Here is an 18,883-nt window from a genome sequence, read left to right as displayed (position 1 = left end):
TGGTCATAAACTACACGCAGAGCGAAAGTGTGCGTGACACACTTTCTAGCTCTGTTCAGCTACATCTGTAATATTTATTCGCAAAATCTCATCCCTTGCTCCACTCCATGCCCTCCTCTGGCCATTATCAAACAAGCGGAACTGATGTGGGCTGGGAATGCCATCCATCAAGATCTTTGACAGCTGTCGGTCTCGTAACCAAAACGCCCATCCCTTGAGTCCGTAGCCTATATGAGGAAAGACATCCGAGCCTGCCGCCTCATCGGCCCAGGCCATCCATTCAGCTCCATTCACCCAACTTGGAATAACGGTCCCTTCCGCAGAGAGAGACACAAGCCAGTCATGCTGTTTCTGGACTTGCGCAGCCATATGCTGCGAGGTTGGGAGTTCGTATTGCCCTGCCCAGGTTCGTGCCAGAGCCATGGAGGCCAAATCATATAATTGGAATGCCGGAGACGGGAATGCAATAGCCCCCATAAAAGCCAGATGATGCGGTAGCTTCAGAGAGAAAATATTCCGGTACAGTCTTGGCAATGCACGACAGTTGGATCCGGGTGATGATTTCCAAGCCTCAGGCTGTTCCAATGTTGGATCATACTGACCTGCCAAACTGTAATCTGCCTTGTATCCCGTACAGAAGACGATAGAGTCAACTTCAAGCTGACTATCGTCATCGAACTGGACAGTATTTGGACCCGTCACCTTCTTGAGGGCTTTCACCAGCGTAATGTTGCCTTTCAATATTTCTGTCACCACCGTATCCGAGATGATGGGCGGTGTACGAGTGGGCAGCGGAGCAGTGCTCAAGTCCCAATCGTCAGGCATCTCTGGAAAGCCTTTATAGGTCGTGGCTGTGAGAAATTTTCGCATCATTTTGCCGGCTATGGTTGGGGCGAGGTGTTGCATTGCCCCGAAGATGATGCTCTTTCGGTGGTTGAATGTATGGTCCATGGGCTTGTCTTCAATGAACCGCGGGAGCTAAGAAATGGTTCGTTGAATATGTCTTCGAGTCTTCTTCATTGTTCGAGACTTCAGGGATCAAAAAATAGTCACTTACTACAAATGCGTCGTGTCGACGCGATATGTAAACATGTTTCGCGTGGCCGACCAGCGTTGTTGCAGTGTCCACTGCAGAGTTTGACAAACCGACAACCAATACCGTTTTGTTCTTCAACGAAGCTGGCCTACCGCCCATCATGAACTAGTCAGACCTTGTCAAAGCCTTTCAAGCGGCACTCTGGGCATATCTTACCTCTTATACCCACCGCTATGGATGACCTCGCCCTTGAACTCATCCAGGCCGCCAATGTCAGGAATCAGTGGTAGCTTGTTAATACCAGTGGCAAGGACTACCTTGTCAAAGGCTTGAGACGTGGTTTCCCCATAGTGCAGTGTTTGGACCGTCCATTTCATATCATTTTCGTTGAAGGTGAGATCAAGAACCTCAGTTCGCAAACGGATGTGCCTCTCCAGGTCGAAGTGGGAGGAATAATCATGGAGATACTTCTGAATATGTCGAGCTTCTGGAAACGTCGGCGTATCTATGGAGATAAATGTTAGCAGTCGGACCATTGACAAATCTATTCTTTTGTTTATTGCACCTTTTGAGAAAGGAAAGTCAGTGAAGCAGCCCTGTACGTTTCGTTTAGCAACTGCTTTCCAGTCCAGTCGGAGTCGGTAATTGTCCTAGGCTAACTAACTCGTTGTTTAGATATGTTTGACACGGTGCCTAAGAAACAGTTGACGTCAATGAGTCTAATTCTCTTCCCCCTGAATTCTCAGGTCATAGTCATGGCATACTTTCAAGGACAGTGGTCTGGTCGTCATCCCTAAAGTTCCATAAACCGCCAACAACATCCCCTTTTTCGAAGCCTATTGTTTCGAATCCCTTCTCCAGGAAATTTTTGAGAGTGACTAAACCCAATGGCCCTGTACTGTCACTATTAGCACCACTCATGACCACGACAGTAGGTGGCAAGGTACGTGCCTAGGCCAATAACGGCGACTTTGCATGACTCCATATCAACAATCGTAGTGATGAGGATTTCTGGGAGGTATAGTGAGCTCACCATGGCAAGACGGACATGTCTGGGACCCCAGCGGGTTTTATACGCGCATTGTCCGAAAATGAACTATTGAAGCTGGATGTAAGAGCCGGGGTCCCTGGATCCGTTGCTTGGACTGATTAGATTGATAAACTCGAACGATAGGTCCACTTTCATGCGTATTCAACGTAAGAACCGAGATTCAGCTGAATCTGCGCCACAAAGTGAAGGTGATCAAAATGGACCATATTGAGTGTTTATTATGATCTATTTCCCCGACTCGGAACCATCTGTTCTGTCTGGTAATCAATTTGTGTAGTTGGTGACTGACTCGGCGGACCGACTCTCCGCTCGGATGCCGGTACAATCTTACCCGACTGCGATTTTGTTTGTCCGACTTCGGTTTCTTGTTCATTGTGGCACGCAGCAATCAGTCAATCAACTTGGCGAGACTTGGTCAGAGCATGGGCCATCAAGGTTCAAATACAAAGATGCCTTGATGCGTCGCGTTCGGGGCGCCGTGCCAAGTGGCAGCTGTGGTGGAAAACTAAATACCGAGTTTTGCGCCAAATACATGAGTGCCCATCTCCTTGCGAAAACTTCGTCTCGCATTGACCCCGAATATTTCTCAACCTAGTCGCAGTTTGCAGCCTATCTGAGAATTACGGGCCTAGTCCTTTGATCATTTCCTTCACCACAACCCCTCACGAACCCCCTCCGGTAAAGTAGCAATATGCCAATGTAGTAAGTCTCGCGTTGCCAACGCGTCCTCTAGGCTATCATGGCCACGACCCTTGATCTGAATGACTCTGTCGAGCCTTTTGAGGGTAAGGGATTTAAGTGACAGCCCACCTTCCTGGGGGCTTGATTCTGCGTTCTTATCATCGCCTTCAGTTTTGCAGCCAGGATCTTTTCCGGGTTCTTCCCATTCTTTGCGCAGAGCAGCGTCTTCCTCCAAACGACGTTTCCTTGTTTCGAGAATCAACGTATCGACTATTCGAGTGTGAATCCAACGTAGCGATGTGAGATCTTGATGGCCGGCATGGCCAACGACAACGGTCTCTGGTCCAACAAACTTATACACGGCTTGCCTCGCTGCATCTCGTCCAAAGATGCAATCGCGCTTGCGGTGGGCTTCATCCATCGCTCGTTTGGTGACTCCTGAGAAGCGAGTGTTGTAGTGCGCCATGGGTACGTTGGGATAGACAAGGCTGTCTATTAGAATCGACCCAGAGAAGAAATCTACCATGGATATACGAATCAGCTCTGACTCGCCGCTGCAGGCTGTTCCCATTTCACAGTCCAGTACCACAGCAGAGACATGAGTTGGAAGAGGCCCCGGCTTCGTTTCGTAGAGTTTCCAGTTCTTCTCAAGTTCACCCATCTTATAGTGACGAGGAGAGTGGTCGGACTGCCCATTGCAAGGCGGTGAGAATGGTGGTCCTTTACAGCACGTCCATTGCTATGATGCTCATTTAGTCACCCTACTAGATGAAATGGCATGAAATAAAGAGGTGCATGGATAGAAAATATTTACCCTGTATGCAATATGGCCCGGACGATACTTGCAAATGAAGAATGGTTTCGTGGATGCGCTTTCCTGCTCGCCTTTGGTCGACTTGGACGCTCCAATTAATTCCGGGATGTCATCATTTGCCCCTTTGTGACTCTCCGTGACGATTGTTTTTGTGCCGAGATTTGAATCTCGTAATCTAGAATCATTTGGCTGGACAACACTAGATGTATGTCTTGGAGGCACATCATGCTCCGGGGGACGATTTCGTGGTCTTTCTCTTTGTAGCACTTCATATGGGGATAAGTGTCTTGTTAGTGATGCTTTCGTAGCATGGCGCTCAATCTGCATCTTACCTTTGCAGCACTTCTCGCATCGTCTCTTTCGTTCAAGGCCTGTCGCGCTTAACTGAGTGAGGAGGTATCCAGACTTTTTCAGTTCACTATGTGGATGCACAAAAAGATGGAGGTGCTGCAAGTAAGCCGGTGTGGGTTGAATTGGTCCATATGACCTTTTCGTCTCCATCGTTTGCGCGAAATAGAAGGAAAATTCGAGTTCGCGACGAATCTGAATGTGAGGCTAATCATAGAATGTTGTGATGAAGTCTGTCGAAATGTGCACAGACAAAATGTCAGCGAGGTTCATGCGCAGCTTCCTGCCCGTTGTGTCAATCAGGCGGAAAGTGCAATAGGACGCATGTGAGCAGCTGTCAGCCCAATCATTTCAGCTGTAAGCAGGTAGCTGCCAACTGGTATGGCTGGGCATGCCAGCTGTCATGTCTGGTTGTCTGTGGGTTCACCATAGGGCCAATCTGTGTGGACTTTGTGGACATCTGAAGGGAGTTCTCGTGCGCTAGACACCTGCAAGCCTCAAATACTGTTGACATCAAAGCCTAATAGAAACTTGTCTTCACTTGAAGCTGGTTGTAGGTTGTCGTCTGTCCATGCCCGCCTTGTACCATCGACGCCCTGTGTCTGACATGTTGAGGCATGCATGTCAACTTGCCTGCCCCGGGTATTTAGGGTACCAGACCAGATCTGGCATCATCCATTCAACGTTTGGTCCAGTCCTCAGCGACACGTTACCTAATTGGTCATTTCATCTAGGAAGAGAGTTCAATGTTGATGCAACTTCACCAACGGCAAAACTACTACTCCGTACATGCGTGATATCAATATCAATCCGTACCGCCCGTCTTTCCGCAATTGTGCAAGCTTTTTACTGTGGTTGTGTCACTCAGCCCACAGGCCTTGCATAATATTCCGCATACCATGGCGAACGACTCAGAACCGCAAGTCACTTCTGGAATATTGAACGAGAATGGTATCAAATCCACAAAGCCCGCCATGGGCGGGGAGTTGGCTGCAATTACGTCAACTGGCCGCTTGCAGATCCAATTCCCAGATGCTTCTGTTGCAGACGACACTAGGGTAGTAGGCTCTGTTGTGGAAATTGTCAACAAATCATTCAGAGAAGCAGAAGTCGGTATATTTCTCCCTGGTTATCAACGAACACACGGCGCCGAGATTGCCCAGCTCATTCGCGACGGACTTTTAGCCGTTGCGTATATTCCAGCCAGGGATAATCCCACGCAGCAAGGACAAAATTTGGCATCGTCCGACAAACCCGAGGCCATGAGAGTGGTTGGATGCGTCTATGTGACTCAATTGTCTGCCACGCACGGAAACTTTGGTATGCTGGCTCTTGACCCCGATCTCCGCGGTGGAGGCCTAGGGCGTGCAATGGTTCAATTTGCCGAAGACCATTGTCGAAAAAAAGGCTGCACAATGATGCAATTAGAGCTGCTGGTTCCGACGAGCTTTGAACATACCTTCAAGTCAACCATTCAAGCCTGGTATCAAAGGATGGCCTATCAAGTGGTCAGACTTGGCATCTTCGAGAAAGAGTACCCGACTTTGGCCCCTCATCTTGCTGGTCCGGTCGAGTATAGGATTTTCGAAAAGAGTCTTGCCTGACTGGTGCATTTGTGGCATGGACAGCCCGCATTTAGAGTCTTGTACGTTACAATAAAACTGGGCTAGACTGTCGGTAGTTTTGGTGACAAGTTGGAAGGGCTGGTATGTGTGTGCCAAAGCATAGAATCTTGTCAATTTACGTCAGAATTTGCTATATTTTCATGTTCACATGATGGCCTAATTGAAGACTAAAGCCATCAACAGAGGACACAACCTGGAACAACGTGACATGGGTTTTGTTTGATAGCGAAACTTTTGTTGGGTTCAAATGTTGGTACCTGCCAAGGCAGTGCCGAAATGAATTAAACAGAAGACAGTGAAGAAAAGAAGATAAAACTGCATCAACAGGATGAATTCAGTGAGAAACATATCAAGTGAAAGTACATAGGTAGGTAGCTAATCGGGAAGAAGTCTCGAGGCAACCTGGTCTTCCAACGTAGCCGCGGTTACAACTGTGGGCAGACATGAAGAAAAATGTCTGGCTGCGATGGCATGTTCTCTGTCTAAACCCGAGAATCATGTTCATACATCTGAAGTCTTCGATTGGCCAAGCCACACTTGTGGTTCAGCTTGTCGGTGTTGCCGCTAATGACCCTGGCCTGGCGTGCCATGATGCCGCCAAAGCCTCATGGGATAGCACCATTGAACTGAACGGACTTGCAGGGTTGCCATGTTTTAGCGTCGGTCCAAGCAACGAGAGCTTTCAATGTTCGGCATTTGTGGATCTTTTCCACCAGACATCATATCATCATGGCAGTGACATTTTGTGCATGCGCGAAGTTGTTACGTGAGTCTATTTCGGTACATAATAGCTTACTTACAACGGCCGGGTTTGTCAAACTGATCTATCATGTTTATGGGTCCTAGTGCCAACATGAAGGTAAATCGGGCCTTGCCATGTCCAGCTGCTCTGAATCAACTTACCTGGCTTGGCCGCTAGAGCAGAAACATGGACCCTGAGAGAGGCCCTACGTGCTTGACAACGAGGCTAGTGCATTGTCGTCTTTGATATACCTCTCAAGCTTGGCATGCGACCATTCTGGTTGCGTGCGATAAGTGCTAGGCTCGTCCAAGCCAAACGTCTGGTACTGCTGTATTCCCTTCAATGTCCGGGCATGCAACAGACACCAGTTGACCATTCGAGAACATGCCCAACGCCTGGTCTGGGTGGAGAGGCGAAGAGACAGCCCAACTTGGTATATCCTCCGCTGGTGATACGGGCTAAAAAGAAGGTGAGCGCTGTGATGTAACAAGAAGTCTGGGATGACACAACACGGGAATGCTCCAAGGGGAATTTTTCATCTGGTGGCGCGCTTCCTCCCACATGGCTCTGTCGGTGCTGACATGCATGCAGCTACATTGACCAAGGAGAAGAACCCGCAGGGTCCGGAAGAAAAAAAAAATCTTTTTCCATGATGCATACAATTCCTGCAAGGGTGATCAATGGCAAACGGATTGAGGATGACGTGAAAATTAGTCGATGGCTGCGTTGAACTCACATAGCCCAGGAGCCGCATTGGGCTGTGCTGCGCCTGGTAGGGTTCAAATCAACATTTAATGTCTAATGTCAAGTTGGATGCGGATCTTAGTTCCCAAGGACCCGGGTTCAATGTTGATGGTAAACGGAAGCACTACCAGACCAGATAAGACTACGTTGACCCAGATATGTACCCTGCATGTTCAGTGATGCCTTCAAAGTCCCCATCAATGATTTCTCAGCATCGGTTCCTCCTCCAGTGAGATGCTTGGCCTGGACTACAAGGCTGGCAACCATTAGATGAAGTCAGTTCTAGTGTGGTGCATGTGGCCAACATTGAACATTGAATGATGTTCGCACATGCTGTAGTGGAGCTTGCGGCGTGCGCACCGCCACAGCCGATCAAATGCTGGTCAGGATCAACTGGGCCATCGCATGTCCCGCACTGTCTGGTCTCCAATGTTCAATGTTGTGAGCCACTCAGAGTCTCTCCAGGCGCCCAGCCCACAGGTTCGGCGTGGCCGGCCCTGAGATCCCCTGCCGACCTGAAAAACCATGGACTGGAAAAGGAATATCGCGACGCCACAGAACATTGAAGCGGGACATCTGGACATGGAGGGAAGCAACTTCGTGGCCCATTCAATCACCCCTGGTCCACTAACTGTTCGTGCATGGCTTGAAGCTCAATCAAGCCTGGACGAACCAGACTGGCATAGGTGCACTCGGTCTTGGTTCTGCAGTCTGGTGCATTGCAGCCAAGGCTGTGGCCGTGCTGGCCGTGCTGGTTGTGCTGGCAAGCGCCAGACTTGATCAGACGGGGCGTTGGACTACATTGTTTGTCTTCAGATCTTCAGACATGGAACTTCAATGTTGACCCTAGAATGGTCCCGTGCCCCCTTCCGTCTGGTCCGTGGACACATGGACCATCTGAGACCCCATCACGACTAGTAGATCGGACCACTTTGCAGTATCGTACATGATTAGTGTCCGAGATGAATTTGCAGCCGGGCTGATGTAGCCTCGTCCAGCTTTGGCGTCGAGGCGCAATGCCAACTCAAATGCTGAAAACCACTTGCTCAATGATAAAAATAAACAAACCATGACAATGGCAGCCGTTTATTCCTCCGCAGAGAGGGCTGAAGAGTGGCGCTCGGCAGGCACATCTCCATGGTAGAGAGGCCCGGCCATCATGGCTTTCTACAGCCATGCTTGACTGTGAGCTTTGAGCAGAATTTTATGTTCTCGATGAAGCCAATGGAATAGTTAATTTTTGTGGTACGCAGGTAGGTTGCAGAACATTGGGCTCATTGGGCATTGTGGAACTTGCTTGACCGCATGGAGTGCCCGAGAAGCACCAGACACTTCTTAAGTGTCATTGAACTTTCAATGTTCAATGTTGTTTACTCCCTGGAGCCGTTCCTTGGGCTCATGTACTCTGCCCCTCGCACCCTTTCGGCGTCGAAGCAACTCGTGTGATACATCTACATACACATAGGTAGATACGTTCAACTCGTACTTCAATCGTGACACCGCTGGCAAGACGAATGATGAAGTGATCATCTACCAAGTACTTTTAATTCATCATTCGTTTGAGACGCTCCACGTCGTATCTAGGTAGTTAAGGCAGACGGAACTTGGGCAAATGAGGTCTTCCCAGAACGGCCAGAAATCGCCAATGGTAACGCAATTGGGTGGAAGAAACAGAACTTGACGTTCACAATTGTTCCTTTTCGCGTTCTTTGCCTGGTCAATCGACCGCCACAAACGAGCCCGAGTGGCTGGTTCCTGCCAGTAGTTCCCCTCCCCGAGTGTTCTTGCCCGACATCTGCAAGCGAGAGACTTCACTTGAATGAAGCCTGGCGTTTTTGGAGTGCCTGTGTGACAAGCATGGAGTATGTCAGTGCACCCCTGCTCTGTTTTGGAACTGTAGCTAAAGAGAGACAGTTCTCCAAACTGGATTCAGGTCGTCAAGTATAGGAAAAAAAGAAGTCAAGGCTCGACTCGTAACTAAGACAGACGATCATCGAATTAGTCAAGGGACTGGAGCTGACATCCAAGCATGATTGACCCCCTACCCAACTGGACCTGACCAAAAGGACACCAGACGAATGATGACCAACGCCGTTAGGCCGAACCAACCAGACATGGAACCAAATTTATGTCAAGTGCTGGCTGTATGCTTGCTAGCGCCTTCCTCCTCTGAACACTTCCATACCAAACACTGGGTTTCAGGCCCTGCTTTTGGACAGAAGACAAGGTCGCCCTTGCCGCCTAAGCTCCCGGTATGTAGTCGTGGACAAGGCTGCTTTGCGGCTGCGGCTCGGCCACTCCACAGATCCATGTCGTCTGCTAGACTCAACTGCGGTCTGGTTTGGTGGCTCGTCCGGGACAGTCCAGCACTGTGGTGTGCTCCAGCCTGGCTCAAGTGCTGTCTTTGCATGGACCAGCCCCCGCCAACAAGCGCTGCACATGCACTATCCAATCTCAATCAGTTCTGGTGCGGCGTTCGCGAAATGCAGATTCGTCTGTGTGTCCTCTACAAACATTGCCCCAGACTAATTAACCATAGAGCACAGTCCAGCCCAACGTTTTATGGTACGAGTCTCAAGTGCGGAAGTGCTCAATGTAACTGCCAAACTGCCTGGTTGCTTGTTTTCGTTTAAAACTCCGTTCCGGTTCCCCTCTTTTGTCATTTCTCCGCTACTTTACCTACCTGCCCGGGCACCCTGGGATTTTATGCCTATCATCCGAATGCTCATGTACCTGAGCCATCTGGTCGTCCATCGTTCCTGCCATTTCATCATCTCCTCTTCCATCCCTCCCCTCCCATGCCATCCCCCCAGCCCATCCATTTGATCTCGGCAGCCAGCTGGCCCTCCCGAACAACCCAGCCGTTAAGCCACAGACACATATTATTGACCACACCAACTCATCTTGACACACACCACCTCGTTCCTCTCAAATAGCGAGCTTGTTGCTCTCCTCTTGTCTGCTGCGCTGCTCATCGTCAGCTTTCATCAGCCAGCATCAACCACATGCCTCGTTTTTCTCTTTATTGATACCTTCGTCCCGACTTTGCCCAGCCTTCCCCGTTTCTCTCGCGACTCTTACTGTCCTCACTACTCTCACCCCTCCTCGTGCAACATTGATCTCTGATCTCTGACTTCTCGCTGCCCGTTGACCGCCCATTCACCAAACATCTTCCGCATACACTCACGCGCCTTGCATCCCTACCCCAGGAAGCAGCGAAAAAAAAATTCCCACATCATTGACTCCAGTCTTAAATCCACTCCACCAAGCTTGGGCTTTTGGTCTTGATCAACGCCGCGGCCCGGTCGACGCCGGACCTATTCCCTCATTCTCTTGCATTGCATCTCTTGTCTGTCGACATTGCAGTGTCAGCAAGCTTTGTGTGTCTGCCTCGCGTCGTCTACCTCAAGGTCGCAACTCTCACCTCAAGGAACCTGACTTTATAAGCAACTTTCCCGCCAGCTTTTCAACGATCACATCTCTCCACTAAACGCTAAGCGCCCACATTGACATCACTATCGGCCTCACCACTTTCGTCAGTGCGCCTGGTGACAGTCGGAAACGTCATTGAGACTCCCTATATCCCAGGATTGCACAATTGAGTCACAAATATCTTGTTCTACGCAGTGCAGTGCTCGAGCCTTCCGCGAACTTGAAATGTCCGCATATCCGGGCTATGGAGGTGGTGGTGGCTACGGTCCCCCACAGTCTCAGTATCAGGGCAACTACTATAGGTAATTATACGATTTTGCCATCGTCCGCCACTCTTAGAAATATTCAATGCCTTCATTCTCGGACACTGACCTGCATAATCGAATCCATAGTCGTCCACCGCAACAACACAGCTATGGTGGATATCCACCTCAAGGTCAACAGTCTCCTCAACCCGGCTACGGCTATCAACAACCTCCCACCCAACAGTTTGCATATCAGGTATGGCCGTATCAGTCTTGTGTTATCCCCATAACAGGAGACGTACTTGCTCGTTCGAGCTCAGATTTGCCGACCTCTGTGGCTTACAACTTGTTATTTAGCACCATGGCCCTCCGCCTCCGCAACAGTATGCTGGCCAATATAGCCAAGCACCACCTCAGCCTGGCTACACATCAAGACCCGGACAAAGCCCTGGTACGTGATATGCGTACCTTCTTCAAACACCAGCATCTGGCCATACTTTTCTGACAACTAATCTAGGAATGCCTCCACAACCGCAGGGTGCCTTCAGTCCTCGACCTGGAGGCCCACCACCTCCTCCGTCAGGTTTGCAGCACTTTGGCTCAGGTGCGCCTCAGGGCTATGCATTTCAGTATTCCAATTGTACCGGACGCAGGAAGGCACTCTTGATTGGCATTAATTACTTTGGCCAGCGCGGCCAGCTGCGAGGCTGCATCAATGATGTGCGCAATATGACAGCATACTTGGCAGAACACTTCGGCTACAAACGGGAGGACATGGTGATTTTGACAGACGACCAACAGAATCCTATGAGCCAGCCTACTAAACAAAACATTCTTCGCGCCATGCACTGGTTGGTCAAAGATGCCCGCCCGAACGATGCTCTCTTTTTCCACTATTCTGGTAAGACCGTTCCTTGCAAAAGTCGACGACTTAGTCGAGTGTAGTAGATTTCCTTGCAACGGAGTCCCAGAGCTGACAACTTTTCGGTAGGTCATGGTGGTCAGACAAAGGACTTGGATGGTGATGAGGCAGACGGGTATGACGAAGTCATATATCCAGTTGATTTTCGACAAACTGGGCATATTACGGACGACGAAATGCATCGCATCATGGTTCGACCATTGCAAGCTGGCGTGAGACTGACGGCGATTTTCGACTCGTGTCATTCCGGAACCGCCCTTGATTTGCCATACATATATTCAACCCAGGGTATTCTCAAGGAACCGAACCTTGCCAAAGAAGCCGGTCAAGGCCTGCTGAGTGTCATATCTTCATACAGCCAGGGCGACCTTGGGGGAGTTGCCAGCAACATTATGAGCTTTTTCAAAAAGGCTACCAGCGGTGAAGATGCTTACGCTCGTACCCTCGCTACGAAAACTTCTCCTGCCGATGTCATCATGCTGTCTGGTAGCAAGGATGACCAAACATCGTAAGTCTCCTATTTGAATCCTATCCGCTGTAGTCATTCCCAATCACTCTATTCTGTGTTGGAGAAGAAGCGCATGCATCCTTGGGTACATGTGTTTCGTGCCACTGCACGTGCAGTGCCTTCCGGTCCCATTAATTTTGCTCTCTTCGGAACTTTTCGGCGAGAGAAGTGCGCATTATATTCATACCCTCAATCCGATATCAAACGCGTCAAAGAACCAGGCTAAACTAATGCCTAATTCTAGTGCCGATGCTACAATTGCATCACAAGCCACTGGTGCCATGTCTTGGGCTTTCATGACTGCCCTCAAGAAAAATCCTCAACAGAGCTACGTGCAACTTCTCAATAGTATCAGAGACGAATTGGCAACTAAATACACACAAAAGCCACAGCTTTCGTGCAGCCACCCGCTGAGTACATATCACCAAATCCAAGGCCCGTCGACTTGAGGAAGGCATACCTAACGTAATGAAATAGATACGAATCTCCTTTTCGTCATGTAAATAATGATATCGCAACATAGTGTGGCCAAGTCGCGCAGTGTTCTGTATCAGGAATAATGGGACTGTTTGTTCTTGAAAGATGTTACTATTTCTTCCTCGTTTCTACAAGTTATGATGCACATGTCGGATATGGGTAATGGGACAATTGCATCTGTGGTCGATATCCTGGGATTAAAGGAGAATTGTTTTGCGAGGATGATATTATGCCTTTTGGTAAATTTTTGGGAGGGTATACTCGAAATTTCATGTCTAGCATAAAAGACAAAGGTCACGATAAGGCGATCACAGGTTGGCCGCTTGGTTTGTTCAGCCATGCCATGATACATTGTAAATACAGTAGCTGTGCTATTGGTGTCTTGATGTTTAGTGCTTTGCATTTCTCAATTAACGATACATTATCGGACATTGATTAAGTTGGAGACAATGACGCGATATCTGGGCCATTCCCTGTCAATTGCCTTGTTGAATGCTTAGCTACAAATACGATACAAGTTGGCCAAATAAGCCGCCCATGAACACGAATAACGCCGCCTTCCCATGCCTTTGAACCTGTAAAACTAAACCTAGCTACCCAGAAACCGCTTTGCCCTCATGTGTATCATCTCAATCTCGCCATGTCACCGCGTTAAGGGGATAAAGAAACAAACGAAAACAAGTGCCTGCCTCATAACTGCCAATACATGATGTGCAAAATCGGGTCGCATCATGCGTCCACTCGAACAACTTTGAGCTGCTTAGATCGTTTGACCCGGCGTTGGTCGTCTCTAGCTGCGACTAGTTTGAGACGAACTTGCTCCTGTTGAGCCCAATTACGCGACGCGATGCGCATGCGAGCAATGAAGCGAGCCATGGTGAGGAATGGCCGAATCGAAGTCGCCTTTGTCTTTCCAAAAGCGAGGCCGCTGGGCGCAACAGGAAGGGCCAATGGTTTTTTACTGTGAAGAAGATTGGTCCGGATGTGCTCGAGTTCACGCAGCTGAGCCTTGTTGCTGTACGGTGAAGGTTTTTCGTTAGCAACTTGCATGAGTGGTGATAGGAGTAAAGAAGATAGACGACTAGGAAAAAGGGGGTAACGAACCAAGCATTGGCAACATCTAGTTGCAGCTGGATAAACTTTTTAGCATATGCAGCATCTGACCTGAGAGAGGCTTCTCGCTCCCATCGCGCCTGCATCCATTCCATTTGCATGACCATTCCCTTGAGCTCCTTGTTATGTCGCTCTTCAGCCCCCTCGGCTGCACGAACCAGTGTTTCGAATGCGTGGTTGTCGGCATTTTTGATGTGATGATGTTGTATTTTCCCGGCATGCCGGTCGTATTGGCTTGGTACAGGGCCACTCGAAACCTGGAGTAGTTGGATATCCCGTTGCAGCTTTTCAGCAGTCATACGAAACGCTGCTCGTTCGCTGCGTGCGCGCTCCAACTTGCGTCTCAGCAACGATTCAGTGGCAGCCAGGGCATCAATTAGTTCTTGCTGTTGCCGAATATCATGCTCCAGGTTTTCAACCTCTGCCTGGCTCTTCCTTAGGTGTTTGCCTTGCTTGCTATTCTCCGATTGCGAAGCATATGCCACATTTCGTTCTCGTTCCGCCTTGTCTAATTGGTGCTTCAGGCGGCGCAAAGCTTTGTCATTCTCTGCTGCAGCATCTTCGGCCTGTTGGTTTGCTTCGTCTAGAACTTCTTCTAGCACAAGTTTTTGGTCTGCCAGGTCGCCCATCTGCTTCTGCAACTCTTCTATTGCTTGGGATGCCATTCGTTCCGATTCAGCGCTCTGCGACCTTAGCTCATCCAAGGCACGTTGTGATTCTGCGAGCCGTTGCCTTATAGCTGCAGCATCATCTTTAGACTTGGCGCTCGCACCTGCGGGGGATCTTGACATTTGAGAGACCTTGGATTCATGTAATTGCCGCTCCAAGTCGGCAATCTGCATGTTGAAGTCCCTGATACTGTCGCGGTGAGCTGCCTCTTTGCGTAGGAAGTCGAGTTCCTTCTGGCGTGCAGCGGATAGATCCTTTCTCATGGTAGACAAGCTGCCGATGTCCGCCCCGGTTCCGGCTGCTTCAAGCTTGATCACCTCGTCTTCGTAATCTTTCACCTTTTGCTGCAGCTCTCGTATTGTATGCTGAGCAGAACTGAGGTCTTGGCTTGCTGGCGAAGACGTTGCAGTCGATCTTGTCTTGCTTTGAGACGCTTTTAGTGCTGTCGCTTTGGCGATTTCATCCTCAAGAGATTTTTCTGCAGCAATGCACCGTTCGCTAAGTGACTTATTCTCGTCCTTGAGACGATAGACCTCGGTATCCAGCTTTAGCTTCGCAGTTCTCATATCAAGGCGCTCTTGATCTATTTGGAGAGTATCATTCTCTTGGGATGCATTTCGTCGAATCTGAACCTGAAGCTCATCGCGTTGTGCTTTAGCTTCTGCAAGAGACGATTGAGAAGTGGTGAGATCAGCCTTGAGTCGGGCAATCTGATCTCGCAGATATTGTGAATCTCTTGCCAATGCGTCACGTCGGCCCGGTGTGCCTAGATTGCTGCTCTTGGCTCGTAGCACCTCCACCTCACTTTCCAACGTAGCAACTTTGCCCACTTGTGCTTGATAGTCAATTTGCGTTTGTCGAAGCTCATCCCGGACGGTCGAGAGCTCATTCCTCAAGCTCGTGAGCAATGTTTGCCGTGTTTCCAGGGCGTCCTGAAGGTCGTCTATTTGACGGGTCAACACGGCTTCTTCGCTCTTGTGTCGTTCCATCTCGCTTTGCATGGCCTGCTGCAAAGCAGTTTCTTTGCTAGACAAGTTTCCTTCTGTTTCACGAAGACGATCGATGGTTCTTTGCAAGCCAGCTGCCTTCTCTTCTGCTCTCTCTCTCTCGGATACCAAAGCTTGCTTCTCATTCTCCCATTTTTCACTATCATTATCGTAAAGATTATCCCTCTCGCGAACCTCGGCTTGTAAATCTGAAATGGAGTCGTTCAATCGTTCTAGTTCTTCCTGATACTGTTGTCGGAGGTCCTTTTCGATCTCCAACGCATACTCTCTCTCGTCTGCAACATTTTTCTGCAGCTCCTCGACCTCCGTTTCTAGTCTCTGCACTTCACTCTGCAGAGCATCGGACTCACTGATCAGTGCTTCGTGCCGCCCTTGCAGAAGGTCCTTCTCATCTGCAACAGCAAGAAGTTCTGCTTCAAGGTCTTGGACTCTGGTTGAGTCGAGCCGTCTTCCATGTTGAATTTCATCTTGCTCATTTCTCATTTCATCCACTTCAGCTCTGAGTTGCTCGTTTTCCTCGTTTGCACTGGTCAATTCCTTCTCCAGCTCAGCGTACTCTTTGCCGGATCTGTCTAGCTCTTCTTGCAGGCGAGAAATCTTCTCCTCAACTTGTCGTGAAAGCCCTTTTGTCATTACAGACTTGTTAGCCATCTCTTCTTGGAGTTCCTCTAGATCGTTTTCCGCCCGGGTTTTCTGGCTAATCGCTTCGTCGGCTTTCTCCTTCAACTCCTCGACTTGTTCCTCCAAGCGCCGGATAGTAATTTCGAGGTCCTGAATGTTCTCCTTGGCCTCTTCTAATTCCTCATTATCTCCAGCCACACCCTCCAGTTCTGCCATTCTCCTCTGGGCTTCTTTTGCCTTGTCTTCAGAAGCATCTAGCTTATCTCTGAGATCATCCAGCTCGTCATCTCTTTCCGTTATCTGGCGATCCCTCTCGCGTAAATCGGCCTCTAGGTCCTCAATATTGTCACGGAGTTTTTCTATTTGATCCTCTTCGTTTTGACTCTGGTTAATCTTCTGTTGCAAGGCATCAATATTCGATTCCTTTTCCTCCAAAGTTTTTTGCAGTTGTGATAGTTCTTGGCGGTTGCCTTCGTCACCTTGCTTCCGTCGTGCCCTTTCTTGAGCCTCTTGCAATTGCTGTCGATAACTTTCAAGATCTCGCTCGGTCGCCGTGACATGCTTCTTGTATCGATGTAGTTCTCGTTGCATCGTTACTTTGTCGACTTTCAACTCTGTGTTTTCCTTGAGAGCTGCTTCGCTAAACCCTGGGCCCGCCTTCCGCAACGCTTCCTCAAGAAAGTGGATCTTCAGTTTCAAGCCAAAATTTTCCTTTTCAATTCTATCAATGACGTTTTCTTGTTCTCTTAGCGACAGCTGGTTGCCATCTAATGGTCCCTTATCACCGCCCTTCCGACGCTGCAGGGCCAATGGGGTGGAAGCAACACTACTGCTGTCAACCTGGGGCAACGTGTTATCAAGATAGGACTGGTTTCGAGAGCCCAAGAACACAGAGCTGTCCATTCGTGGTATGGGGGTCATATCGTCTTCGTCTATCCGATCCAATCCTGGCGTGTTCATCACAGCAGTTCCATTCTCCTTGCCGAGCTTACGAGCACCATGCCTCGCCGCAGACTTGAGCATAGGTGTAAATTCAGCCCCTCCAAGATTTTGGGGAAGATTTCTTCGATCGGCTAGCGGCCCTCGTTGGCGTGGTGTGCGAAGACTGGTTCCATTTGATTGTCCGTTGCGAAGCTCATTCAGGAAATCGCCGTCCTTGCCCGGCGAGTGAAAGGAGGCTTCTTGCGAAATGTCGGCAAAATCAGGCTGCCTGCTGAGGTATGTAGCATCGCCCACATTCGTTCGAGGCGTGTCGAGCGCGCCGCCAAACCGCGGATGAGCCATGGTGGCGGGCGTCGAGGAGATAGTTGCCGGTCTGCGCTGCTGAGGTTACAGCCTTCATACGAGGATATCTTTCGTCCAAAAATGTACTGCGTATGACATTGGCGACAGGTTTTCAGGTTCGGTTGCCGGGAGTCAGTGACTGGGGCCGCTGTTTTTGGTCGGGCAGGACGAATAATATAATACCGACAGACTGCTGACCAAATATGTGGTTGAGAAAAGTTCTCGAGTGTCCAGGTCGTCGGCTGCAAACTAGTAAGCAATCGAGTAATCCAACCGAGAGCCGAGTAACGATTGACAAAAATTTTGGTTCACGGCCTGACGACTCGCGGAGATGGCATCCATCCATTCAGCATCTCTCGCGGTTGTTGCATAAGTCCAATGATCCTGGAAACGCGTTGGGTCTTGTTTACTTTCTACCTTGTTTGGGCTTAGCGCCCTTTACCTATGTGTACAGCCAATAGGTAGCCTCTATTTTTTTGAGCCAATAAGGCGACTCCGCTTCAAGAATCCATTGCATCAAACTCGCTTTTGCACGGATAGATGCATGGAGCTGTCAATGTCTCAAATGCTGAGGTAAATTCAAAGCCGAAACCGCAGATGAAAACAACCAGCATTGGCTTCATCTCATCTTGTTTCGTCAGGCTGACATCGAAGCCATTAAAATTCGTCAAGAGAGGACGGGCCCGAGGTTGCAGGAACTGTTTACCCCACCAGTGATTGCCTGGTGCGCACTGCGTAAAGCAGAGTGACGGGGAACAAAGCAGTGTGTGGGCTGTAGCCTCATACTTTCTGAGGGTTGGTTTGGTCTGGTTTCGTTTCGTTTGGTTTGGTTTGGTTTGGTTTGTCAGGTTAGGTTTGCCCCCCGAGCCCCCCCTTGTCGAAACCTTCAGTCAAAGCGAGGTTGGCCAGGAGGTTGGCCAGGGCCTTGTTCCTTCTTCCCTGTCCCTTGTTAAAGCAAAAGTTGAGGCTTTTGTGTTGATGTGGGCGGTGGTGGTGCTGGTGGTGTTGTCAAGTCCCTATTATTATTTTCCTTGAGCGTTTTGCTGTCCCCTCAGCATCGTCATCCACATGGGCTGCCATGTCGTTGGACCAGGTCCCAGACGAAATCATCCAGCACCTGCTTCAATATGTCCCACCTGAAGATACCTTGCAATCCTTTCAGCTGCTATGTCGTCGCTTTCATAGATTAGCAAACGGAAGGTTGCTGTGGAGATATCATTGCTGGAGCTCTTTCAGATATTGGCATCCGGATCATGGCTTTCGCAAAAAGCTGCAGGCCCCTGTGGCGAGCGTCGATTGGAAGGGCCTGTTCCTGATGAGGATACGAAGCAATCATGCTGTTGCAGAGCTCTTTGACGGTATTTTGGAAACCAAGGTCGGCCGATTAAAAAAGATGGAGAAGATTTGTCGTCTGGGATACGATGCCAAGGACTTCCTCCTAGTTCAATGTCACATACATGAATCAGCGCCGGACGTTTTAGCAAGGAGGTATTTTACCAGTTCTACACTTATCCTCTCTCCTACACATCAAGCAAGACGACATCAAGTTAATGAATCCTTATCT

At 49.3% G+C, this 18,883-nt stretch overlaps 5 protein-coding genes across 5 annotated transcripts; 2 read left to right on the top strand and 3 right to left on the bottom strand.

The window, feature by feature from the left end:
- Positions 1-45: 45 nt before the first annotated feature.
- VFPPC_08146 (dimethylaniline monooxygenase 2) lies at positions 46-2,072 on the bottom strand (the record flags this gene model as incomplete). The annotated part of the gene is made up of 5 exons (XM_018286904.1): positions 46-978; positions 1,058-1,184; positions 1,253-1,541; positions 1,801-1,934; positions 1,984-2,072. The coding sequence occupies 5 exons, from the start codon at positions 2,070-2,072 to the stop codon at positions 46-48; spliced, it is 1,572 nt and encodes a 523-aa protein (XP_018143699.1).
- A 664-nt stretch (positions 2,073-2,736) lies between these two features.
- Positions 2,737-3,429, bottom strand: VFPPC_08145 (RNA exonuclease; the record flags this gene model as incomplete). Its single annotated transcript, XM_018286903.1, has 1 exon — positions 2,737-3,429. One exon carries the CDS (start codon positions 3,427-3,429, stop codon positions 2,737-2,739), a length of 693 nt encoding a protein of 230 aa, XP_018143698.1.
- A 1,400-nt stretch (positions 3,430-4,829) lies between these two features.
- On the top strand, positions 4,830-5,534 carry VFPPC_08144 (acetyltransferase (GNAT) family domain-containing protein; the record flags this gene model as incomplete). Its single annotated transcript, XM_018286902.1, has 1 exon — positions 4,830-5,534. One exon carries the CDS (start codon positions 4,830-4,832, stop codon positions 5,532-5,534), a length of 705 nt encoding a protein of 234 aa, XP_018143697.1.
- Positions 5,535-10,698: 5,164 nt separating this feature from the next.
- Positions 10,699-12,597, top strand: VFPPC_08143 (metacaspase CasA; the record flags this gene model as incomplete). The annotated part of the gene is made up of 6 exons (XM_018286901.1): positions 10,699-10,775; positions 10,866-10,974; positions 11,076-11,169; positions 11,236-11,619; positions 11,710-12,148; positions 12,393-12,597. The coding sequence occupies 6 exons, from the start codon at positions 10,699-10,701 to the stop codon at positions 12,595-12,597; spliced, it is 1,308 nt and encodes a 435-aa protein (XP_018143696.1).
- A 757-nt stretch (positions 12,598-13,354) lies between these two features.
- On the bottom strand, positions 13,355-17,319 carry VFPPC_08142 (microtubule associated domain-containing protein; the record flags this gene model as incomplete). Its single annotated transcript, XM_018286900.1, has 2 exons — positions 13,355-13,640; positions 13,730-17,319. 2 exons carry the CDS (start codon positions 17,317-17,319, stop codon positions 13,355-13,357), a joined length of 3,876 nt encoding a protein of 1,291 aa, XP_018143695.1.
- Between the last annotated feature and the right edge of the window lie 1,564 nt (positions 17,320-18,883).

Source organism: Pochonia chlamydosporia, chromosome 4 (assembly GCF_001653235.2).
Source record: "Pochonia chlamydosporia 170 chromosome 4, whole genome shotgun sequence".
Classification (NCBI taxonomy): Eukaryota; Fungi; Ascomycota; class Sordariomycetes; order Hypocreales; family Clavicipitaceae; genus Pochonia; species Pochonia chlamydosporia.
This window is presented reverse-complemented; position numbering and strand designations above follow the sequence as displayed.